General features: G+C 36.8%; 1 protein-coding gene across 12 annotated transcripts in view; it reads left to right on the top strand.

Moving 5' to 3' along the window:
• Positions 1–26,366, top strand: part of DGKB (diacylglycerol kinase beta) — a 361,769-nt gene that overhangs the window by 49,975 nt on the left and 285,428 nt on the right. For 8 of the 12 annotated variants that reach the window (XM_061469232.1, XM_061469231.1, XM_061469234.1 and 5 more), the window contains exons 3-4: positions 9,304–9,380; positions 14,013–14,033. The exons of 1 other annotated variant lie outside the window; for it this stretch is intronic. In XM_061469232.1, coding sequence (XP_061325216.1) covers positions 9,304–9,380; positions 14,013–14,033 — 98 coding nt within the window. The remainder of the gene's footprint in view (positions 1–9,303; positions 9,381–14,012; positions 14,034–26,366) is intronic. 3 more of the 12 variants (XM_061469236.1, XM_061469239.1, XM_061469241.1) reach the window with 1 other exon arrangement.

Genomic DNA, 26,366 nt, shown 5'->3' on the forward strand with positions numbered 1-26,366 from the left:
ACTTGGTACAGCAGTGCTGTAAAAGACCTGTTTGATTGTGAACTTGAGCACAGATGGCTTAGATGGACACCTTTTTTTTTTTTTTTTAAATTTTGAACTCCACAGCTGGATTTATAGAAGTAGTACTTGAAGCTCTTTCTCAGAGCAATAAACATAACTTCCCAGAATAGGCTTGCAATGGCAATTGTTAAGATAAATGAGCATATATTAGCCTTAGTTAATGTGTGAAGGTATAATACAAATACTGAGTTGCCTCGCTGTAGTAATGGAAATAGGAAAACTCCATATTAATTAAGACAAACTTGTAGCCTCTTATCAGGCTTTTATTTTATTAAATTTCAAGTTCCTGGGCATTAGGAGAACAATATTATCCTAAAAGTTAGATCTGGAACGGGAATTTTTTGGTTTTTTTTTTGTTGTTTTTTTGTTTGTTTGTTTTTTTGTTTTTTTTTTTGTTTGTTTTTTTTTGTTTGTGTGGGTTTTTTTTTAATTTATTTATTTTTTATTTTTTATTTTTTTTTATTTTAAGGTAGCTGTATGTGTAAATACCACAGTGGAAACAATCTCTGCATCAGACCATGCCATTGTAATCAAGCAGTGGTTTGGAGCCTGTGACTGCTGAGCAGATGTCTTACTCAGTAGTTCATTCCTGTGAACAACACAATTATTACTTTTTCAGTGACTGACTTTAAACTTCCTATGATACTAATGTTTCCACAGGCTCAACACCTGTAATACTATAAGTACTCAAAGATTATATCCAAAATGGAATTACGGCAAGATTCGCGGCATAAATGGTGGAAAATTAGAACTGCTGCTCAATGTCAACACTTTAAACATGAACAAACTTAAAAACCCTGTACAAAGGAAATGCAAAATTCAGAGGCTTAATATAGGCAATAATATTTTTTAACATATTTATTTTTAATGAGTATTGAGTCATGAAATTTCAGGCAATTTCTCATAATGTAGACTAGAGCAGCACAGTTTTAACAAATATAAAATACCGTGTAATGGTCAAATCTGCTTATGCTGTCCAAAGATGTATAGAACGCAGAGGACACTTTTTCTTCTTTTTTCCACAGTATATATGGCCACCTTAATGTTATTTTTTTTTTTAATAGAGGTTTGGTAGGGTAGATCAGGTAATATCTGATTGATGGCAAAGTTTCATCTGAATTCATGACATTGAATATACATGTTCAATGTACATGTAAACTAAAATGGTGGGCTTAGCAACATTGTATGTTAATGTATACAGTGTGTATATAAATGCATCATGTGGAGTCTCATCCAAAACTAATCAGGCAGCAGAGAATTTTGGGCATGCCAAAACAGTGGTATACAATAACAGTAGCAGCAACAAGTGCTTGATGGAGTTCTTGATATTTTGGATTGCTACTAAATACTGAAAATCTTCTGACAGAGTTGTCAAGACTTGTTTCTCTGAGTCCTGGGGAGAGCAGGCTCTAGTGAACACTTTCAGCAGTTCTTCTCTACTATAACAAGCCTGTGATCACAAAGAGCAGAAGTTCAGGAATCAAATTTAGGAAAGACAAAGGAAAACCATTTTATTACTATTAAGGGCAGGAACCTTCACCATTTGTAGTTCAAGATTTTAAATCCTTTCCTCCCAAGACAGAAAATGATTCCAAAAGTGGAGATTATGTTTTTAAGTAACATTTCTTTTGAAATAGTAAGCACATCTTGAAGTGGAAGAGAGATGTGTTCTGATGGATCAAAACCCTGTAAGACAAAACCAAATTTGAGTTGGATTTTTAGTTTTAAAATTAATCCCTTGACCCATCATTTATATTGTATGTTAAGAAAATTGCCACAGGTAAAATTCAGAAGTGTTGCCTCCAATGTTGAGAACTAAAATTAATATCTGAAATACAGTTTCAGTACATAGGGTGTTAAGAACTTTCCTTTTATAAACCTGTAAAACTTTGTAAGAGGAAGAGTAAAACTAATGTGAAACTTTGGAAGAAACATATAAGCAAACATTATGAGGATATAATATTTGCAAGAAACACTACAAAGCAAAATTGGTGGAGGGGGAAATAACCATTAAATTTTACTGCTTTAAGAAGAGTGTAAAACCATTTCTAAGACCTTGCTGCATGGAAGAATGGAAGAACCAGATGTAGCATTGAAATTATGTCTTGCAATGAATAAATAGCAGGAAGAAACTTTTTACTGTGAGAGTGGTGAGGCACTGGAACATGCTCCCCAAGGAACTCATGAAGGCTTCTCTCTGGAAGTATTCAAGGCCAGGCTGGATGGATCTTTGAGCAGCCTGGTCTAGTGGGAAGTGTCCCTGCCTGTGACAGGGTGGTTGGGACTAGATGATTGTAAGGTGCTTTCTGTCACTAACCATTCTATGATTCTATGAAACATGGGTTTTCAGGCAGCCTGTTCATAAGGAAATGGGGTAGAAGACAAACGAACAACAAAACCCTACAAGCAACAACCCCTAACTGTTCCAGACAACTTATACCACCCAAGAAGCTTCTTCCCCCAAGGTCTTCAAAGTAAAGACATACATGCTGTATGTTAATATATCTTATACAATAATTTTTGAAGCCTTAATTAAAATTTAGGTTAAATAGGTAATGAGTTCAAAGAATACATATTAAAACTCATAAAGAATAATTTTGGGGAAGTAGAAACAAATGAACTACTGTATTTTTTGGTTGTTGTTTTTAATGTGAGATTCAAGACCAGTACAAATATTCTCAATTTATAAAGCTATTTTCCTGTTTCCACTTAAAATCAGAAATAACATCTGCTAAATTTCAAATCAGACTGATCCGATTCTTCACTGTTAGAAGGTTAGTGCTTACAGTTAGTGTTTGGGGTGAAATATCTTGTCAATAATATTACTTCCTTAATTTAATAAAGAATGGTTTTATCATCATTCTGACTGGAAAGGTTATGAGTTGGCAGCCTTTATCAGATACTGTGACCAGCTATAAATAAGCAGGAAATGAGAAAAGGGAAAGAAGGAGCCGCAAAGTTACTTGCTGAAGGTTTTGCATTACTTTTCAAGCTTAAGTGGGGTGATGGAATCTGAGGGCTGGAGAGGTCTCCTGAGGTGTCTCCCGCTTCCCTGTCTCAGGGGAGTGGGTTTCTTCAAGTACAGCGTATTGACTATGTGCACAAATACTGCATGTTGAAGCTGAGTAGTAGAATGACTTGCAATGATTTTCTCACTTTGTGAACTTGTTCTCAGAGAAGTCCTCTGAAGATTTTTTTCAAACTCTTTGGGCCTTAATTTTCTGAATGTTCAAAAGAAACTAAGTTAGCTGTAGTAATTTTTAAATTTAAGATTTGATTAATTATTTTACCTTTCAAAATGTTTTGAAGTACACGCAGGAATTATCTCTAGTTCCTCTCAAGTCCTGGAGTACATTTTTGTCCTTTCCTTATTTCTTCCTTTTAAAGCTTATCCCACTGGCAGATAAAAATTAAGCCTCCCCCTTATTTGTCCCCAGTACCCTGTTTTCTGCAATATACCCTCGTTTGAACATACGAGGTAGGGAGTTGGGGTTTGGTGGACATTTTTTATAAATGTGAACTAAAGATGTGCTGGCACATGCAGTCAGTATTGCTTTTTTCTCAAGTCCTTGATTGTGTAAGTATCGTTCATTATGTAGCAATGGGTAGAATGGATCAATTTTCCTCCTTGTGATGCTGGGCAGCAGGGAGGATGGGTGGAAGAGACAGCTCCTGCTTTGGGTGTCAGGAGGAAGTTGTCTTCTGCAGCAGGAGCTGTGGTTCTCACCTCCCTCACCTGCTTCTTCTTCCACCTCCTGCATTCCCTGTTGCAGAGGTCACTCACCACCGTATTTATTATCATCTAATTCTGCCTGCATTTCTAAGCTTTTTCTAAATTGTTTATCAGATAATTCAGTAGGAATGTGGTTTGCTGGAAGGTGTAGTCAGTCAAATTCTCCAGTTCAGGGAGTGTTACCCAAACCATAGCTAGCAACTAGTGAAGGTAAGACTACTTTAGACCGCTGGACAGTGATTGCCTTCCCAGCCTGGCCACTCTTTTCAAGGCTGCAATGGGTTTTATATTATAAATAGAGAAAATCAAAATCGAGTGTTTATCTCACTTAAGGTCTTAAATGCTTGCTTCTTTTGTTAAATTCACATCAAAAGACCATTTACAAGTCACAAATCAAAGCTCAGTCTTGACCTGTGTTAAAAGAGCTTTGCCAGGGACCCTACAGCCATGTGTATAGGAAATATAGGACATGTAAGCCATTGCCTTCTGGTTCAGTGTCAACCATTAGGTGTCTCTTCCCAATTCAGACAGACTGCAAGACTGAGTCATACTAGAAAAAGCATATTTTTACTGGAACAACTTTTGTTTTTGTTGTAAGTTGAAGAGTTTTTACCTTTCTGTGCTGTATACAGATGTGTTGCCAGGTTTGGCCTTTTTAACATACTGGTGTTTCTGGACCAGTAAAACTTTAGATTAAGAAGATCAGTAGCTTGAGCAAAAGCATTATCCAGTTCTCTGAATAAAATAAGCTATGTAAAAACCCACAAAAACAACAACAAAAAAAGCTATATGCATACATTTATATACGCACACACATTTTTGTATGAATGCATCCACAAAAGAAAAAAGTCCACAGAAGAATAAGAACTTGTGTAAAAATTGTGATGTCAACTAAGTGCTGGATTTTCCCCAATTGGCTTATCCAGCAAGCAGGGTTTTTGAATTTGAGCTAGGCTTTGTTGGCATGGAGAAAATTGAATATTGAAGGTTGCACCTTTTTTTTTTTTTTCCTTCTCAGTTATAAGCAGATGCATAGAAGACAGCTCTGTGGCTTCTACATAAATTCTGAACTTGATCATGAGAGGATTTTGGATGCCTGTGATATTTTTCATATTGTATAAAGCTTACAAAAGGAATGTAGAGGTAGAAAGTGGTTACTACTTTGCTTTTTATTGTAGGTGTTAAAATTAAGTGTTAGGTAGTTAAGCTGTTATAGTCCAGTAAGTATGGAGGCTATGATGAAATTCTGTTGAGATTGAAAAACATACCTGAATTTCTAAGGGAATTACTCTTAATCCAGTCATTGTTTTCTAGTGTTTATTTCCCTTTAAATTGTAAAAACTTTTATGAATACAATATGGTCTTTTTTTTTTTTTTTTTCCTTTTCAAGGATTTTTTTTTGCAGGGAGGATGGGAAGAAAATGTAGACAAAGTATGTGATCTGGGCAAGCTTTCCTTCTGTTTTGTGTTTTCTGATTATGGGGGAATGGTATACCAAATTCCAGTCTCAGCTGAGTGCTCAGTCTTACTCATCTGAAGTTGAGTCATTTTAAAAAGTGAATCATAATTTTTAATGTGGGCTAAATCTTAAATGGTTTTGAACTTAGTATGTAAATTTGTCATCAGTTATAAAATGTATCTTTGTTAGGACTGAAAGACAGTTAAGAAAAAGACACTTTGACACTTCTACTGTTACATGTGTAGGTTTCTTGTTTCTATTGTCATTCTTTTAATTGGTTTGCCTTTATTCTGAAACAATACATTAGCCCAGGTCTCATCTATAAATCTATTGCTTTGGAATCTTTATGTTAAAATAAAATTTCTGCAGCTCTGTGTGGAATCCATCTACTTCCCCCCCCCCCCGTACTAGTAATAGCTTTTCAGATAGCAGTCTTCTACACCATGCCTAGCCTGTTCTGCCCCAGACTCACTGGAGCCTTAGGTGGGAAGCCATGTCTCACCTCATCCAAAGGAAGCTCTGATTCTTGGTCCCCAGTTTCTCTTTCTCTTTCCACTCTCTTGACTAGATGACCACTGCAGCATGCTATCCAAATTGCAGCAGAAGATGGGTTTTAAGGATAAGAGTTTGAATCCATTCAGGCAGAGGAGAGACTTGAAGGTCTTCTGTATTGTGAGTGAAGGCCCAAAGCATGGGCATTCACTGGGCTAGTGGGTAAAAATGAAGTTGTGAGAACAAAAAAAAATAGAGCTGTTACTTGAAACAAGCTTTATATTTAAAGCTACATGAAATTCATAATGTGCCAGCTATAGCTTTGCAGATAAGATGGGATTTAAGCTCTGCAGTAACAGGCTACGTGCTATATCTAGACATATTTAGAAAGTGCCTCTCTTGAGGAGAACTTGGAATACAAAGGCTTAGATAAAGGAGGAATTTGTCCTTAATTTAAGAAATCACTAAGACTAAGCCAGTGAATTTGTATTTTAACATGAGTGGTGCTTATGAATTTGAGACTGTTCACAGAGGTAAGTTGCTGAGTTATGCAGAACACGTACTTGTAGGTAAGTGAGAATGCAGGTTCTCGTTTGGTGCTTATGTTTGCACCACCATTTTCAAGTTAATATGTAGATGATTTCGATCAGACTAAACTGTAATGCATGGCATTGTTTTAATTTCCTGGTTAAAAAGCTTAGGGAAAGAAAAGCTAGAAAAACTTCCGTGTTACTTCTGTCTATATTTTCTGGAATTTTGGTCTGTTTTTGACAGAAAGCATGTACTTTTTTAAAGAAGAACTGAGAAAATGTTATTGGAGTTTCTAATTTTTGTGGGCGTAGAGCTTTCCAAGGCAATACCCCTTGTATTTCTAATCCCCAAATGAGAATGAAACTTGAAAATTATCCTATTCTTCATATTTCTTTAGGTCAGCTTCTTAAAGATAGAACATGTTCCTAACATTAGTTTGCCTACGAGAAGCTGTGGAAGATTCATGGGTTCTGAGGAGTGTCAGCACTTTGAAGAGTACGCATGCAAAAGATAGTTGGTGTTTCACTTAAAATATTGTTCTGTCATTCTGAGCATTTTAAAAGATACTTATTTATGTTAGTTTGGATACTGTCAAAGGAACTAAAAAAATGATTGACTGTAACAAAAGACTGAAAAATGGGTTCTGTCTTGGCTGTGAAATGTATGCCGTCGTGCTTGTAATAAATAGAACTCCTGTCCAGAATGTGAAAATCTCTTGAAGAGTTTTGCTGGGACAACTAAAGCAGAATTTACATCCGCAGACCCTTTTTTCATGTCAGTTATTTCAAGCATGGAATTAATTATGTTTTTTTAGATATGACTGCTTTAAGCTCATGCAGAAAAAAGGAGACGAGTCATATTGTTGCTGGAATAGAGTATATTTTCTTTCATAATGATACTTGTTTAAGAGGAATATGAATAAAATAAAGCAAAGAATTTATTTTTAATAAATAACAAAAGACAGGTTTTCTGTTTTAATTATGGTTGCATAGGCATAATACAAACTTAAATAGTTTTTAACTGGCAAAACATGAAAGAAGGATGGCCATCACTGGGAGAAGAACCTCAAGACACTGTTTAAAATTGCTACAGAGTGGGCTATTTCTATTTTATTTATGTATTTATTTACTGTGGATGATACAAGGTGTGTGAGGAGACCCTGCTTTCTATTTGATGTATGTCTAACCTCTTTCCTCCGAAGTGTAGAAAAATCCTATTTTAGTATGAGATTGAGTCACCTCTGTCATACATCTGCTCACCTCACACTGCTGCTTTGGTACTTCTTGACTTCATTATCATAAGATACTGTAAGTTTTGTATACAACCCTGCATATGACTACTGAAAAACATTTAGAAATAATAAAGATGAAGAGAAGAAATTTTGTCACTTATCAATTTGTGTTCTTGTCCTCATCAATAAATATCTAACCCATCATCTTCTGTTTACAGTTCTTCATAAATTTTATTTCTTCTTGTATTGATTAATGTTTTTTTACACTCGAAGTTGTAATTATTTGCTGTATTTCAAATGACACAATATGACTATAAATGACTTTATCAAGTAAATACATGTTGTAAGTGATCATGAGACCAGCTAAACTCCGTTACTTACAGTTGTCAATAACATTGACATACATGTGATTAGTGAAAATGGACTGTTTATTGAGGCCACACATAGTCTTGGCTGTTTCCATTTAAAAAAAAATCATAAAATGACAAACATTGGGAAAAGCCATTCTTATTACATTCTAAACTGTGTGAGAGGGGGGAAACAACTCCTCCAGCACCTCTTAAAATGGAATTTTACTGGTGTTTATAGCTGTTACGAGCTGTTACAAAGCTATTTTTGAAATCCTTTCCTGATAAATGCTAAAAACATTTTTTTTTTTGTAAACGTACTTCAGGTCTGAGGTGCTGAATTTCTTTTACTTGTAAGAACTATTACAATGCTATATTTTGTTGATACAATTAAAATCAGGAAGTCTAGGTCCTAATGTTTATAATTTAAAGGGTTTAACTAATGGCTCATGTGATAGTTCTGTTCTTGGTGTACTCTTTGCTTCTCTCCTTTCCTTCTAGGTTTTGTTGTACAAATAAATGTGCAGCCATGAATTTTACTTGCTTTCTTCTGTAATGCATCTGTTACTCATTACTAGTTTACAGTTTGCTTCTGTGTTTTGTCCATTATGCACATTTGAGTAGTATGCACTCAACTACTGCATTTTAAAGAAAACATTGAATTACAGTTATTTTTGTTGTATTGCTGAGATATTTAAGCTTGAAAAATGGTTATGTGCGTGATGTATTCTAAGCAAATCTGAGTTTAAGAGTTGTATGTAGTGGCTACTTATTGAAATAATTGTTTTGTTATTCTGCATGTAGACAGTTAAAAACAAACTGGAAAGGTTAGATCTATGTGCTTCTGAACTACAGGGATTTTGCACAATTGTTAGACAAAAGTTGTTGTAAAGTTATTGTAGCTGACAGTGGTTAGAATATCTTAAAAGTCTGCAAAAATTGAGATGTCAATAGCAACATTTGTTTTCTGTGATATGATTAAAGAAAAAAATACTTTTTTTTCTCCAGTTTTCTCCTTTCCAACCCTAACTATTCTGTGATTCTAAGTCCTCCAGTTACTGGCAGCTGTGCCAGAGATGATTCAGTAGCACTGTTGGGAATGACTGTATTCCATAGATGACTTGTGTTTCAAGGACAACAAAACTGACTTGAAATAGTCCTTGCAAACAGCTCTTTCAGACATATGCTAATTAACAATAGTTAAGGATTAGGTCAAAGACTGTTTGCTTCTGAGCATTTTGTGTTTACTTGCTGATTTTTGTATTACTTAATGAGATGGGATAGTATGTTATCATTTTCTTTACCCACAGCTCTCATGCAGCTAGAGAAAATTACTAATATTCATTGAGAAAAGCTATTAGCAGTTTGGCTTTTGATTTTTTAATTACGGTTTATATTTTGTAAACCAGTTTTCTCTATTTTCATTTTCTCTCTCTTATTCTTCATCCAGATTCCACCAAGAAAATTAAGGATGTCTTAGAAGAATTCCATGGCAGTGGTGTGTTAGCAAAATATAATCCTGAAGGGGTAATTCTTCTTCTTCTTTCTTCAGTGGTCAGAAATGGTGGTGAGAAATATTTACAAATGTTGTACCAAATCTAAGCATTTGAAACAGAAAAATGTTTATAAATCAGGTGTTTGGGTATTTGAAAATGTTCGGAAAATAAAAATGTGAATATTTTGAAGAACTAGAAGTTTATAAATATCACATTAGACATACCTGCTTAGTAATTTACATAAAACCACATTATCTTTTCTAAGATTTAAGCAGACTTTCATGGTTTAGGCCCAGCTGGCAACTAAGCCTCTCACAGTTGCTCACTCACTCCTCCCTGGTGGGAAGGGGGAGAGAATTGGAAGAGTAAAGGTGAGAAGACTCGTGGGTTGAGATGAAGTCGGTTTAACAGGAAAAGCAAAAGCTGCGTGTACAAGGAAAGCAAAACAAGGAGTTCATTCACCAGTTCCCATTGGCAGGCAGGTGTTTGGCCATCTCCGGGAGAGCAGAAATCACAGAGATCTTAATTCCCAAGACAAATAAGTCTTCCAAAGACAAGTATGGTGACTTGGGAAGACAAATGCCATCACCCCAAACATTCCCCCCTCTTTTCTTCTTCCCCTAGTTTATATGCTGAGTATGATATCATATGATATGGAGTATACCTTCGGTCATTTAGGGTCAGCTGTCACAGCTGTGTCCCCTCCCAACTTCTACACCCCAGCCTGTGAGACTGAGAAAAGGCCTTGACTTTATGTAAGCACTGCTCAGTAATAATGAAAACATCCCTGTATTACCTGTTTTCAGTACCAATCCAAAACATAGCCTCATACTGACTACTATGAAGAAATTGATCACAACCAAAACCAGCACACAGACACAAAAAAAATAAAACTCTCTTGGGTCGGTTAACATGCTTCCCAATTCTTTTCAAATATCCAAAATGTTAAACATAATTATGAAAGTTAGAAAAGTAGTACCTGTTCAGTTAAGTTTACTTTTAAAATTCTATTTATCTTGCTTTGTTTCTCGTAGTGGGATCCCCATTATTAAAGGAGAATTTTTTTCTGACAATATGAAGAATTCAGGTGGAAAAAAAGTGTGTGCGCATGTTTATTGTCTCTACAGATTCACTACTAGACAAAGTATTCTGGTTTGGCTGGTAGAAAAAGACAGTTGTTTTCTTTTGTTATCCCCAATTGCAATTTGCATCTGCTTAGCACATCCTAATAGTGTGACTCAAAGTTTGGCTAAATAAAAAAGTATTTCAGTAATGTTTCTATTAGTAATGTTTCTGACTGTCTTATGTTCAGGGTAGAAAAATGCAAATTACTTAATCTTACATTTCAGGATGTAAAAGACAAATTATTGTCAAGTAAAGAAGTTATAACTCATTAAATATTGAAAAAGTATTTGTCACTTTGAACTTTGCAAAGCAGAATGTTCGTATAGTCAGTTTCTGAAGAAAATATTTCATAATTAAGTAAAATATAAGTTGATCTGGTAAATGATTGTATGAAATCTCCATTATTATAGTTAAATAGACTCATAGGTTATAAAAGGATGGGAATGATGCGACCAACTAATTTATTCTCAAATGTAAATATTGTTTGTAGGACCTGAATTTATTTTTGTTAGAATGTAGACCCACTTTTGTTTTATTTTGTTGGGTTTGTTTGTTTGTTTTTTGTTGGTTGACTTTTTTTTTGGGTTTTTGTTTTGTTTTTTTTTTTTTAGAAAAGTTTGAACTGTTGATTTACAAATTCAGTGCTTGCTTTTTTTTTTCCCAATTCTGCAGTTTTCTTTGTGCTTTTAGATTCTGATAGAATAGTCTTAATTTATTATTCAAATTTTTTCTCAAAATTCTTATTTTCAGTTATCATACATTTTCAGATTTGTGAAGTGTAAACTTTTAAAGTACAAAATAATATATGGGTATTTAAATAACATGTTGCCATGTAGATAATACATTGTCAAATTTGTGTGTAAACAAATCAGTACTTGAAGTTGTGAGATTAGTCTCTTTCAGCAAAGTTGTTCCTCCAGTTTGGGGGTATGTGGAGGTTGAATCATAGCAAAAAGTGATCAGTAGGGGCACCTGGGATAACTGCTCTAACTGAAAGCAGGTGAATTGGCAGAATTTGTGTCAAGCTGGAGTTAATAAACACAGTGGGTTTATTGTCAGTTTAGCAGGTAAAGCAAAAGCGGTGTGTACAAGGAAAGCAAAACAAGGAATTCATTCAACAGTTCCCATTGGTAGGCAGGTGGCACAGCTTAGTCTGTGACACTTTGGTGTTTCCTGGTGTTCTTCAGTTTACAGCTATTTGTAGAATCCTACCAATGTATCAAAATATGCAGGGATTATAGAGCAGAAGAGCACCTAAGCCTGTGAATAGGATGGGAGGATGGAAGGGGTGGAAGGAATGCAAGCCATGCACCCTGTAATGGCTTCAGTGTCTCAGCAGGGGTCAAGTGATTCACTATTACTTGATCAACGTTGGACCTAGGCTAACCCTGATAGCTTTTGTACTTCGCTGCTTAGCACGTAGACTTCGGGGAGTGCAGCATAAGGAAAACACAGCTAGCAGTGAAGCTACTTTGGATCTATTAGAATTTATTAGCTCAAGTTTTATGCTATAAGCTACTGAACTGGGAGCAAAATGACTGAAATTTCATCTGCAGTTGAATAAATATGCCAAGTCAGAACTGCCTTTGCACAGGTATGTCTATATGTTTCGCTTAGATTCACCCTGCCACATGAATAATCTCTTTACAAATGATTTGCAAGCTGATTGTATCTGGTTGGATGAGGACTTCATGAGTTGGATGTACTAGTTAATTAATTAATTGTTATCTCTAAAAGAGATGACAAAAATCGACTGATTTCAGCTGCATCAGTCGTAATGCAGCTCTTCTACATACTGAAGACAGCAGTTCCATTTTGTTGTGTTTTGTAAGGATACCATCGTGTTTCTGTTTTAGCTCTTCATTTCCTAGATTATGTCATAAGCACTGAAATTTTCTAACAAAAGGTGGTGCCAGTTTTTTACCAATAAACATGGGGCATAAAGCTGTGGCAGATTTAGCAGACTGACAAATTTATGTACTTTAAAAAAAAGCATTAAGAACTTCCTGTTTCAAGCGTCTCCCTGCTTAAGGGGTTCAGGAATTTATTCCACTCTCTTCCTTCTGTATTGCAGTTTTTTGTCACAAGCTGATGTAATGGGATGGAAATAGCAAAAGAAAAGCTATTGGTATTTGAAACTTGTTACATGAAGTCATCTGGTTTGTTTTTCCATTGTCTTATATCTTGTTGAGTGTTTTTTGGGCTTAGTGGAAATGATGTATCTGATTGTCAGAAGGTCATCCAGTATAGGGAGTTTGTTTATTGAGCTTTTACTCTCTGCTTTCAACGAAAGGGAGATGACTAAAACTCCTACAAATGCTACTGAAGCTTTGCTCTGCCACCTTTTCGAAGTCAGTGTCAAATATGCAATTAAGAATAGATTTTATACCTGATGTAAATCACATAGGTAGGTTAAGATCTGCCACCTAGAGAGCTGTGATTTATAAAATAAATCCCAGATGATGGAAAGAATATTTAAGTAATTAATTTTGGCCATTTCATTTTGAAAGGAGCACTGAATAGGCTAGCAAGAATTAGGAAAGCAGATGGAGAGAAAGACTGTGTCTAAATGGGCAGTAAGTACACACCATTGTGTGCTTGTAGTCCTAGTGTTGTCATCCTCTGGGGGGGTTTCTTGGTTACTTGCTTTCTTAGTTACCATCTCGAGCTCTTAAGCTTAATCAGTTCATGAAGAGTGACATGAAAAGTAGGTGGAGGGATCTCAACCAGACAAGCAGTCAGGCTGCAGCATGGAGCAGGGCAGTGCTCCAGATGTGGATAAAAAGAATAAATCTGCATACGCAGAAAGATCAGGAAGGTTATGGCAATGAGTGCATGACGCAAGGTGCATTCCATGGCTGGATCTGCCCAGACAAGTGAAGCCCCAAGTTTGGCAGGATGTTTACAGTCAGGTTGAAATCATTTGCCTACTCCAAAGTTGCTAATTGTTTCCCCTTAGATTATGGGGGTGTCAATCTGCTCCCCCTCCCTGGCTTCCAGCTCAATGGGATGGGTACCCAGAGAACAGTCTTACTGTTAAAGACTGAGGCAAAGAAGGTGTTAGGTACTTCAGCCTTTTTCCTCATCCTGTCACTATGTTTTCATCCAGTGAAGGAAGGAAATTCTCCTTAGCCCTCCTTTTGTTGTTAATGTATTTATGAAATTACCATTACCATTCATTTCCGTTTAAGTTATTTCATTAACAACTATTCTTGACAGCAGATAATTTTTGTTACTTTTTTAAAGTACACAGAGAAAGACAAACATTGTATTTACTTTTTTTCCGTTGGTTATCTGTCATTGTATGGTTAAAAATAAATTGCTTGCGCTCTCTAATCAAGACTAGAATGCTGACAGAACCATTTTCTGGGCATATGCACTAATGCAAGAAAATGGCATATTCTGTCTAATGTCTTAAACCTGTTCATTTACATCACTAACCTTTCAACAAAAATAGTTCTATTCTAAAAACAGAGCCTAAGTGTTATGACACTGCACTAATGTATGTGTGTTCTTTCCTTCCTTGCATGCATTACAGAAACAAGATATACTTAATCAAGTAAGTAATCTTAATTTGATTTTTTTTTTCCTTTTGCTATGCATAGGAGCAATATCTTTTATTTTGTAGGCTTTTATTGAGAAATCACTTATTAATGCTGCATGTGGCTATTCTGTCAATAGACAAATATTTAAAGCTTAGAGCAAAGTGCATTCTTTTTCTGCTGGCAGACTTTTTCAGTAGGTGAATTTCATTTTGTCATTCACAGTACATAATATTGCTAACATTAATTGAGAGGAACATGAAAAATTCAGAGCGAGTAATTAACTTGTTCCATACTTGTCATAGAAATTTCTGCTTACTAGTGAGATCTCATAATGGTTTGTATTATTCTGAAATTACAATAACAAATCTCAGAGAAAAGTACTGTTTCTAAAACTGTATAATGCCATTTATATATACCAGGCTTAAAATTGAAGATTTAATAGTTTGAATAAGGCTTGTAGGGTGCTTTACGCAATTGTGACTTTACCACAATTGCAAGAGAAATGGTTAAATAGCTGATCGTCATCCCAAGTCTCTACTCCTGAGAAGCTTCAGCAGCCTAAAACCAGATATAAAAATATAATGAAAAATAAAAGAAGCCGGAGAAGAAGGAGTAATCAAATGAACTAGTTTTTAAAATGACCTAGTTATTCTTCCTTTGTAGCACAGAGGTGTTAAAAAGCCCATGCTCTGCTGTGCTGGAACATGAGAACCATGAAAAAGTTTAGAGACTGAAAGGATTAGTTTTTTTGGAACCCCTCCTTTCCGGGGTCAAAGGCCAGTTGAGCTTTTGGAGGTGTGTTACTGAGAGCAGTACTCCCTGTTAACAAAAGGGCTCAGTTTTCTTTAGATGACCGACATTAGTTTTTTAGTAAGCTAACAGAGTGACTGCATTGGGTCCTGGAAGAGAAGGTATTCAGGTTAAAGCAGTGTGTCTAGGACCACTAATCGCATTAGTTGTTTTTGATAATAACCTAGTCAAAAGAAGTAGATGGATGCTAATAAAATCAACTCGCTAAACCAAGTCTGGGAATTCTTGCTAAAAAAGGAGAAAAATATGAATATTATACTGGAAAAGCTTGATATTATGGACTATAGTAAAAGGAATGAGATGCACTAGGGCAGAGCATAGTGTGGTGTACCCTGAAACTTGTGACATTGGCAGATAACTTACTGTGTACAGTAGCTGATCATAAGATGATTGCAAAGCATCACTGTGGTTTGGTCTTGAAGAAGCAAAATACATTACTGGGACATTGTAATAGTATTCCTGTGGCCATGATGGTCTGAGACTAAGACAAGACTTGTAAGAAAAAGTTGGGTCTTAGGACCATTGTCATAAGTGGAAAACCTGTTAAAATTTCAAGCACAGAGAAATACGGAGTGAAAGAAGGATTTTTGTGCTGTTTCTCTTTGCTGCATCCTTTGATTTTATAGAAGATACTGATTTACTGTAAGGACCTTGCCTTCTTATATAAAGTGAAGTATTCCTACTGCAGATAGGAAGCTATAATTTTCTATCAAGAGGTGCTGCAGAAACCATACATTTCTGCTTTTGACCAAAATGATTGAACAAAGGGAACTCAAGTTTGAGCTAACTTACAGAAGAGTTAGTAGGGTGTGAAGAAATATAGCTTATCTATTATGTAGGAGAAGCCAGTGCCCAACATACAAGAAACTTATAGCTAATAAAGGATGTTGTGTCTTTCTAGCTACAAAAGAGAAAAATTGTGTAGCTTGTATGTATCACCAGCAGAAAACTCTACCCTTCAGACACTGGGCACTCTGTTTTTCTGGATTTCTGGGCAGATTTTTCTAGGGAAACAGCTTCCAGGATACCTAGAGGGTTGGGAAGCCTGCCAGGCAGAGATTCTGGCAATCTGACTTGTGAGCCTGCTTTCTGTGTAAAGTGTTGAGGGCACCGAGGTGTAAAATGTTTCAGGTAGTCATTTTCTGCTGCAAGTGTTCAGTTTTGAATACTTTTTAATCATCTTTAGTGGTCCCTCTGTCTCTTTTCCTCAGTCTGTGCTAACATCTCTTCCTCCTTTATATCTTCCTTTCTTTTTGATACTTCCCCTCTCTGCCTTAAGATCCCATTTTTAACCTTTTTTTTTTTTTTTTTTTTATTGCACAGTACCTTCTTTGTCTTGGTACACACTCTGGTCAGATCTGTTGTTATCTCAACCCTTCATGCCCCATGTTGGACACCAAAAAGAACTGTTGTGGTTTAAGCCCAGCCGGCAACCCAGAACCATGCAGGTGCTCACTCACTCTCCCCCACCATTTCTCCCCCTGCTCCCAGAGGGATTGGGAGGAGAATCAAAAGAATGTAACTCCTATGAGTCGAGATAAGAGCAGTCCAGTAACTAAGGTATAACACAAACCACTACTGCTACCACCAATAATAATAATGATAAGGGAAATAACAAGGGAAGAGAATACATCCGCTTGCCACCTGCCGACTGATACCCAGCCCGACCCGAGCAGTGATCTAGCCCTTCCAGGTAACTGCTCCTCAGTTCATATATTGGGCATGATGTGCTGTGGTATGGAATACCCCTTTGGCTAGTTTGGGTCAGGTGTCGTGTCTCTGCTTCCTCCCGGCTTCCCCTCCTCCCTGGCAGAACATGAGACTTGGGAAGTCCTTGGTCACAGTAAACATTACTGAGCAACAGCTAAAAACATCAGTGTTATCAGCGCTATTCCAAGGCTGAAAGTCAAAACCACAACACTGCAGCAGCTACTAAGAACGAGAAAAATGACTGCTACTGCTGAACCCAGGACACTTAGGTTGAAGATTTACGAGCCTCAATAGTTTTCATTTACATGTTACCTGCCTAATTCTTATTGTTAAATGGCTAACTCAAGGATGACTTTACAGTTCTGATGTTCATTAGCTAGTGTTTCAAAGTATTTTAAAAGAAAGAGAGTTTTTGTGGTTTTTTTTTTTTTTTGGTTTATTAGGGTACCACCCTATTTAGGTGGGTAGAGAATTTTAAGCTGTCTTGATATTCAGGCCAAAGGGATTATTCTGTGCCAAAGAGTATGATACTTAAAGCTACAACATTTCCAAAGGGGGAAAAAAAAATAAAAATAAATGAGGGTCACACTAGGGTCTGTTTTATTTTTAACATATTTTATTTGAAGAGTGACAGACTACTCTGACAACATTTCAGTTCCTCTAACAGGATGAAAACAGTATAAATATGGTACCAATTATGGTATTGAGTAATAATGTGTGAAAAATGCTAACCTCATATTTTCATGTTAATTTGAAATCAGCTACGTTGTTCTTAAAGTGAAACAAACACAGAAAAAAGTCCTTCAGAAAGGGTACATTTAGTTTATTTATTGATTGTTATATTGCCATTATAGAATATTAAGCTATCTGTTCTTCAATCTATACAGTATGTAATAATTTATGGATATTTCTTTTAACATTAATCGGTAATAAAATATCCTTCTACATGTATGTGCCTTAGCATTCTTTCTTCTTAAAAAAACCCACCTTTATATGTCAATATAGGATGTTTATTAAATTTATGTATTTATGTGTGTAGTACTTTTGATATACAAACTTACACACACCTATGATGATGTACTAAAGAAAACCTGTTAGTAAAGTTTGTTTTTTCTTACACAGATATAAGACTAGGATGACACTGCCATTGTTGGTGAATACGTTCCAGATTTATTTTAGTAATTAGCATCAATTTATTTTAATAACATGAGAACATAGTACAAGGTTATGCTTAGAAATCTAGTTAGTGCATAAAAATTGAGTCTTCTCATATCTGTTTTGAGTGTTTTTGAAGAGATATGTTAGTTGAGGGAAAATTTTGTCAGTTATATATCTCTAGTATTGATAGTATTAAAATATTTGTCCATATGGGGTATTTGGTAGGAGCAGCCTGTGACAGCATGTGATTTTATTGTTTTGGGTTCTTTTCCTGTAGACTGTTGTCTGAGTAGATGAGAATTTGCATTCTGCTTTAGCTAAAAATTAATTTTATTTGGTTACCAGAACTTTCAAATTAATTATGTAAAAAAGTATTAAATCAAATGCTAAGATCAGAAAATGCCTTTCAGTTTAAATCAGACTTAACCCTGATGCACAAAGGTTTTCTCCATGATGAATTCCAAACTTAATTTGAATTTCTGATTTATGAAGATTAGAAATACATTTAAAATGCCCAAAAATCTATACATTCTCATGTAAATCATGTTTTCTAACTTATTAACCCTCTCTATATGGTATCTGATTTTTTGACACACCACATTCCCCTGTATTTTGTCAAAAGTCAGGTTTTAAAACCTTGTCCGAGTCAATGAATCTTAAACCCGTGGACTTTTACTGGGGATGCTTTAGCATTCCTTTTCACAGCTAGTCATGTAATTGTCAGTAATACAGTATCATTAATGTATGTGATTGTTGACATGTGTGAATCAAGGCCCTGTAATATCTACTTCTTTTTCAGAAGCTGTTTTTTCAGATACTGGGTCAATATAAATTGCTTAAAAAGAAATTGTCGATTAAATGGGCCTACAAACAAAAATAACCCAGAGCTATTACTGTCAGTAGATTAAAGCTAAATATCCTCTACATTTGTGGCACCATTTGGGTATCCGGCAGCATAATTTAAAAAGTAATTAATTGAAAATTACATTTCAATATAATTACCTTTCCATTATCTCTGAAACATTCTCTGTAATAAGTGAAAACCATATTTCATGGAACTCTGTTGAAGCTGAATGATTTCTCCCTCCCCCTCCCACCCTGTTTTTCAGGATGACAAAAACAGTGGCTTATGTTGAAATATTTTATGCAAATTTGAAAGATGAAAAAGACCAAAAAGAATGTGTTATTTTTAAAGAATTCATGGGTGGAGATTAATTCCAAACACTACATGTCTTGTTCCCATTTATGTGGCCAGTGTGGTGGGGAGGAATAAAAGGAGTTATTATTCTGCCCCTCCCTGCCCCCTTCCTCACCCACAATGAAAACTTATTTTTTGTTTTCAAGAGACTATTAACGAAGTTGCTTTTGTGCGTGTTGTGAGGAGAAAGAAAGTGGAGTGATATAGCTTCTCTTACTTCCTCTTACATGTCTTCCAGCAGAACTGCTTATTGCATTTATATTAGCTAGGAAAATGTAGGAGACAGAAGTCTTCTGTTGCAGTTTGGTGTTAGGGTAGATTGTGAATCAAATGTTGGCAATTTTTTCAACTAAATTAATTTCCTTTTCAAATGTCTTAGTATGGTAGGAGTTAAAATATTACATTGCATAATTAAAACCTCTGAATGATTTTCTTTATAATTAAGGATGCAGAGCTTGCTTTACATGTATCCTGTTTTTTACTGAGAAACCTTTTCTGTGTGTTCTCAGTGTTAGGGATGTATTGAGTTCTGATGTCTGTACCATGGAGAGTTCTTTGTATGATTTATGCACTTATGTGTATGTTGGCACAGAGCATACACATAAATGCATAAATCTTCACAGTGTGCATACTTGGATTTTTCTTGATCTTTGATTTTTGTGTATTGTCAGTAAAGCAGAAGAACAATTATAAAATTTCACAGCTTAGCTGCAGTAGGAGAAAGGAAGAAGTCAAATACTCACAGTTTAATGTTTTCTTTTTTTTCCACTAGTTACCCGCTTCTTACCCCTTCCCCATTCGCTACTTCTGATCTGTGAGATGGAGAAAAAAGGGGTGAATTTCCACAGCTGGCTTGTTTTACCTGGAGTAAGGGTAATTTGTAGTTAGGGACACCAGAGCCTGAAATACATGATTTAAGGAGTATTAACTTTGGCTTACTGCAATAGGGGAGAAAGTTTAATTTATTTGGGGAATGCAATAGCTGTATGAATGTTTCATATCTTGTAAGAAGTAAGAGGCCAGTGAAAATTGCTGACAGTGTGTCAGACTGTTGGGTTATGGTTTCCTGTGTGTACTTGCTTATGATTCCTGTGAGTCGCATGCTCGTGATTCCTCAGCTCCCACCAGTGCAGATTTTCAGTGTAAAACTTACTGTGAGAAATTTTGTGACATCACTGATTTTTTTTTTAGGGACTAGAAGGCAACACTGTTGTATACAACCAGTCCCCCAAGATCAGTCCTGTTCATTCCTATTCTGTATGTAGTGGAGGATGAGCAGAATACGGTACATCTGCTCTGGATTATGGAAGGACAGATACTGTTCTCTGCAAAGACACTAGACTTTATAGAACTGATTCCGTGCTTTCAGTTAGATAGTTCTTTTAAGGCAGATTTTATGACCTACTGATCTGGGAGTGCAGATGTAGTTCAGCCTCTTCCTTTCCAGCCTACAAGGTGTTAGAAGCCTGCTATCTAGTCAAAATCAGGTATTTTAAGGCACTTCCATAGCATGTTGCAGCCATAATTGGATCAGAGACGTGAGCAAGTCTTGTATCTTCTGTTGAGGATTCGTCTGTGTATATCTGATGCAAAATTAGAAGGCACCTGAAATTGTCTGTTATTTTACCAGGTATAGTCATAGCTGCTACTTGGAAACCAGTCCTTGAATTCTTGTATTTCCTGAGATTTAGAGACTCACCCTCTGTGAAGTAACGCTAAATTAGTCTAATGTACTTATCAGTGAGTGCTTGAGAAAAAACAGAACTCTTATCATGGTAATTAGAGATTTTTTTTTTTTAAGCATATTAAGCATAGACTGTCCTCCATTTATTTCTCCTGGAGTCTCGCATATTCTGGGAATCTACTGTTCAAAAGAAACTTACGTAGGTAAAGCCATCCAGAAGGATTTTGCTTTGGGCCCTAAATGTCCACCTGGAAAAGGATCATGAAGCATGAGAAAGTTTCTTATCTGCAGGGAAACATTTGCCCCAACTTTGCATGACAAAGTCAGATTAACAAGAAGTCAATTTGCAGTAATATTTATGGCAGGATAATGGTTTTGGGGAACAGCTGTCTCCACAAAGCAAAACAGATTGTGGAGAAAATTTTCACTTCACATTGAACATTTTTTCCATTGAACAAAGCTTCATTCTTATCCTATTTGCTTGGCCAGTTATTGTTTCATAATATTTGTGTAAATCTGCACCTGCTCGAGTTTGACCACATTTCTCTGTGCAGCATGTAAATTCATGAAGGAATGGCAGGTACTGTAGAATTAACACATCTCCTTCACATAAGAAGTCAGTGGTTTATCAAGAAAAGTTATAGAAAAATCTCATTGTATTTTATTATGCTTTCCCTTTGACAGAGAATTTGCTTTGACAAAGACTTTGCTGTAACCCCGGACTAAAAGCTGGTGCTAACAAACAGTTGGCAAGACCTGTGCAAACTCTTCAGCTGTCTTCCTCTTCTTTAGGTCTTTCACCATTACATGTTCTATAAAAAGTGAATATTAAAGGACTGGCTCTTGCATGCTTCTGTAGAGAGAACAGAAATACAGAAGTCCTCTTGACTGCTGCCAGAAAGGGGGAAAAGAATTAAAGGAGCGGAGATGCAGCAGAGACAAAGGTGCTAACAAGATTGGAAGGATTGATAGTCACTGGTGTTTCCTTCTGTGCCTGCCTGGCTCATATGTTGCCTCCTCACATACTCCAGTTTGTCCATAAATGGTATCATCTCTCTTTGTCCAGATTTCTAGTTTAAACAAAATAGGTGCTATATGCTATTACCTTTTGCAGCTTCAATTTTGTGTATCCATGCAGCTAGCGTTGCTTTAGTTTTACATTCTTATTTTTACACTGTCTGTAAAACATTGTAACTGAGTTCCTTGAATAACGTTTTTTTCTTGTCTTATTCCAAGAATAGTATTATAAGGATGATTCTTGGCCTAATTATTTTTGTTTTATCCTTGTTATTAAAAAGCTATTTGAGGGATGAAATTTTCTTCAAAGTAGTAGGAGTTGGCAGAGCAAATCCTAGTTGTTTGTGTTTGCAGCTTCCTTGTAAAGTGGAGGATGCCATAAGCTTCAGAAAAATTTCCACAACACATTGGTTGGGTGTGGTTCTTTAACAACACAAATTCAGCTGAAACTGAAGATCTCGGTCAGTCTATCTGTATTTGCTTAGTCAGAGTTTGCAACAGGAATGGTCTCATAGTATCAGGAAATAAGACAGATTATTCTGTCTTTTTTCACTGTTAACAAAAACTGCTTCTATTCTGAAACATAAGAAATTAATAGCAAGTTATTTTCACTGATGGAACTTCTCATATGTAATCTGTTCAAGGCATCAAAAACAACCAACTGTTAAGTGTTGCTAAAATTTGATTCTAATGTATTAGTCCCAAAGGCCCTGTATGGCATCTTGGAACAATTTAAAGTTGCTGTTTGCATCTTTGTTTAGTAAGTAATACTGTATGCAGTAGTATTTTGCATAAATATTTATATGCATGCAATACGTAATTGTGTTCTGTGTCTTTTAGCATAGGCTTGGATCCAGGATGGGTTACTTCCACTCTGAGTGAAGTTAGCACCCAACTCTGATGCAGCAATTTAAAAACAAGAAAAGAAATAAAAAAAAATTGTCTCTGCCATTTTCGATAAAATTCACCTGAGCACATTAAATTCTTCCATGTGTCCAGAAATACTACCTTAACAGCTGGAACATTATGGTATCTGTTTTCGTACCTCTCCCTAACTAGCCTGATCTTTTAAACCTGCTCAGATCACCTCCTCATTCAAAGGACTATTTCAGTAATTTGTTCAGTAACATTTTATAAGTAAATATTTAATCATTTTATCATGATAGACAAACAGAAACCTCTTTTTCCTGTTAGTAAATCTTCCGCTCTTTTCTGATATTTGGATACTGTGTAGGAAAAGTGATACACGTTTGAATGTCCCCAGGCAAGCAAGGGAATTCAGCCAAGGTAATTCACTGGGGAAGTATCTTGACCAGGACTTTTTACTTTTTTTCCCCAAAGGGTGGGAATATTTGTCATTTTTTCTGTGCTTTCAGGAGGACATATGGTCTCCATTGCACCTGGTGCACAGTCCTTTTTTTTAAAAAAAAACCCACTTTTTTTTTGGTGACCAGCTATAGTGAGACCTGATAACACAGATTTATATGCTATTAATTCTATTAGACATGAGGCAAATGATGAAATCTTCAGTCGAGTGAAGATTGTAACATTTTTGCTCAGAAACAAGTCTGTGAATGTCTTAGGAAGATGAAATAAAATACCTAAAGTGTTTATCAAGTATAAGTGCTTTATGGATTAGTAGCACTTGAGAGAGTCTTTCAAGATCCAGGTATCAATAAGGGCATCAGTATAATACCGACATCCAGTTTTTGCCATTTTCATTCCTTTCTGAATTGGCCCCTACTGTTCTCATTACAATATAATCATCTTGCTTGGTTTTACAGCTATGAAATAGAATACTTCACAGTATTGTGAAGTCGAAGTCTTGCATTATCGCTGTGTATTAATGGGCACAGTTAATAATCATAGAATCAGAATAGTTAGGGTTGGAGATAACCTTAAGATCACCTAGTTCCAACCTCCCTGCCATGGGCAGGGGTACCTCACGCTAAACCGTATCACCCAAGGCTCTGTCCAGCCTGGCCTTGAATGGGGCATTCACAACGCCAGGAATGGAGCATGTTTACTTCCTTGGGCAACCTAATCCAGTGCCTCACCACCCTTACAGTAAAGAACTTCTTCCTTATATCCAGTCTAAACTTCCCCTGTTTAAGTTTTAACCCGTTGCCCTCTGTCCTGTCACTACAGTCCCTAATGAAGAGTCCTTCTTCAGCATCCCTATAGCCCCCCTTCAGGTACTGGAAGGCTGCTATGAGGTCTCCACGCAGCCTTCTCTTCTCCAGGCTGAACAGCCCCAACTTTCTCAGCCTGTCTTCATTTGGGAGGTGCTCCAGTCCCCTGATCATCCCTGTGGCCCTTCTCTGGACTTGTTCCAACAGTTCCATGTCCTTTTTATGTTGAAGACACCAGAACTGCACACAATACTCCAGGTGAGGTCTCACGAGAGCAGAGTAGAGGGGCAGGATCACCTCCTTTGACCTGCTGGTTACGCTCCTTTTGATGCAGCCCAGGATACGGTTGGCTTTCTGGGCTGCAAGCGCACACTGAAGCCGGCCCATGTTCATTCTCTCATCAGCCAACACCCCCAAGTCCTTCTCTGCAGGGCTGCTCTGAATCTCTTCTCTGCCCAACCTGTAGCTGTGCCTGGGATTGCTCTGACCCAGGTGTAGGACCTTGCACTTGGCATGGTTAAACTTCATAAGGTTGGCATCAGCCCACCTCACAAGCATGTCAAGGTCCCTCTGGATGGCATTCCTTCCCTCCAGCGGATCAACTGAACCGCACAGCTTGGTGTCACTGGCAAACTTGCTGAGGGCACACTCAATCCCACTGTCCATGTCAGCAACGAATATGTTGAGCAAGACCGGTCCCAACACCGATCCCTGAGGGACACCACTCGTTGCTGGTCTCCAGCTGGACATTGAGCCATTGACCACAACTCTTTGTGTGCAGCCATCCAGCCAGTTCTTTACCCACCGAGTGGTCCACCTACCAAATTGATGTCGCTCCAATTTAGAGACAAGGATGTCATGTGGGACAGTGTCGACCCCTTTGCACAAGTCCAGGTAGATGACATCAACTGCTCTACCGCTGTCCATCAGTTCTGTAGCCCCATCATAGAAGGCCACCAGATTGGTCAGGCAGGATTTGCCCTTAGTGAAGCCATGCTGGCTGTCACCAAGCACCTTGTTGATTTTCATGTGCCTTAGCATGCCTTCCAGGAGAATCTGCTCCAAGATTTTGCCAGGCACAGAGGTGAGACTGACTGCTCTGTAATTCCCCCGGTCATCCATTTTCCCCTTCTTGAAAATGGGGGTTATATTTCCCTTTCTGCAGTCATCAGGAACTTCACCTGGCTGCCATGATTTTTTAAATATGATGGCCAGTGGCTTAGCAGCTTCATTTTTCATCTCCTTCAGGACCCATGGACTTGTGCATGTTCAGGTTCTTAAGGTGGTCTCAAACCAGATCCTCTCCTACAGTGGGCGCAAGGTCTTCATTCTCACAGTCCCTGTGTCTGCCTTCCAAGATTTGGGTGGTGTGGTCAGAGCCTTTGCCAGTGAAAACCGAAGCAAAGAAGTCATTAAGAACCTCAGCCTTCTCCAAGTCCTGTGTAGCCAGTTCTCCTGAGAGCTTCTGGAGAAGACACCTTAGGATGTCTTTCTCTGTAAATCTGTTGTGTTACTTAGTTGTATGCAGTGGGGCAAATCCAGGACTGTCTTTCTGTAGTCAGTCAATAATTTAGAAATCATTATACACTTGTTCTTTTTCAGTTAACTGTATGGATCAGTTTGGGGAAGCTTGGAGAAGAATAGTGCTTATGGATTAAATTCTTGTTGTTCCCAGCAGTTTAGTGCTGGGATTTATTTTGAGAATTTTGTGAATGGTTAATTAAATGTTACGAATTTTTCCTGACAATTTATCATGTGAAAAAAGATGCAAATTTTCCTCTGCATTGAGTCATAGTGAGCCCAGTTTCAGGTTTGCTTTCAGAAAAGCTAGAAAATGTTTAGTGGTTGATAGATTTTATTCTCTGCAAAGAATTAAAAAGTTAAAACTGTGCAGCCTTGCTTCTGACTTCTGTCCCTTCTCCAAGGTGGACGTATACCTAGCTGCTTCTAAAAATAGTAATAAAATTATCTTAATGCAGTTATTATAGTTTACATTAGCTGAAACTTGATTGTGTTTCAGAATGTTCACTTCTCTGGGCTTATATCAAAAGTTTTCATTACTGAATGAGGTTTTATTGCATAATAATATAGAAGATTATAAAGATTTATAAAGTCTTATTTTGTCAAGTTTATTTTCATAATGCAAAAGGAGCTCCTGTAAACTTGGTGAATCGGTGGTTTATCATATAAAGAGAGGAATCCGGTTACATATGATTAGTATAAAGCCATCTACCTTTCTGTGAACCTACAGGGAAGGCTTTTCATAACTTTTTTTTTTGAATCAAACCTAAAACAGCACAGATTGTTATTCTGTTCCCTTCCTCCCCAGAGATTTAGGTCAAATGATTTGAAAGTTCTTTCATGTTCCTCTGAATAACTATTGACTGCTTCAACTGTGTCCTTATATATTTCTGTTACGTTGAAAATTTTCCTGAGATCCTTAGACTTGTGATCATAATCTTCCTCTGCTCTGATAGTGTTTTGTGAAATTGACTGAATTAATTCATGTGCTGGGTTAATTGTAGTCAGTTTGGTACATCCTCTCACTCTTTCATCCCCTCACTTGGGAAACGTCATGGAAAATGCCTTCTGAAATGCTAAATCCTTCTTTCTCAGGTTCATTTGAATTCAGCTGGAG

The sequence above is a fragment of the Pezoporus flaviventris genome, unplaced genomic scaffold (genome assembly GCF_033815535.1).
Source record: "Pezoporus flaviventris isolate CSIRO_AGI_PZ_B2104156 unplaced genomic scaffold, CSIRO_AGI_Pfla_v1 ptg000055l, whole genome shotgun sequence".
In the NCBI taxonomy this organism is placed as follows: domain Eukaryota; kingdom Metazoa; phylum Chordata; class Aves; order Psittaciformes; family Psittacidae; genus Pezoporus; species Pezoporus flaviventris.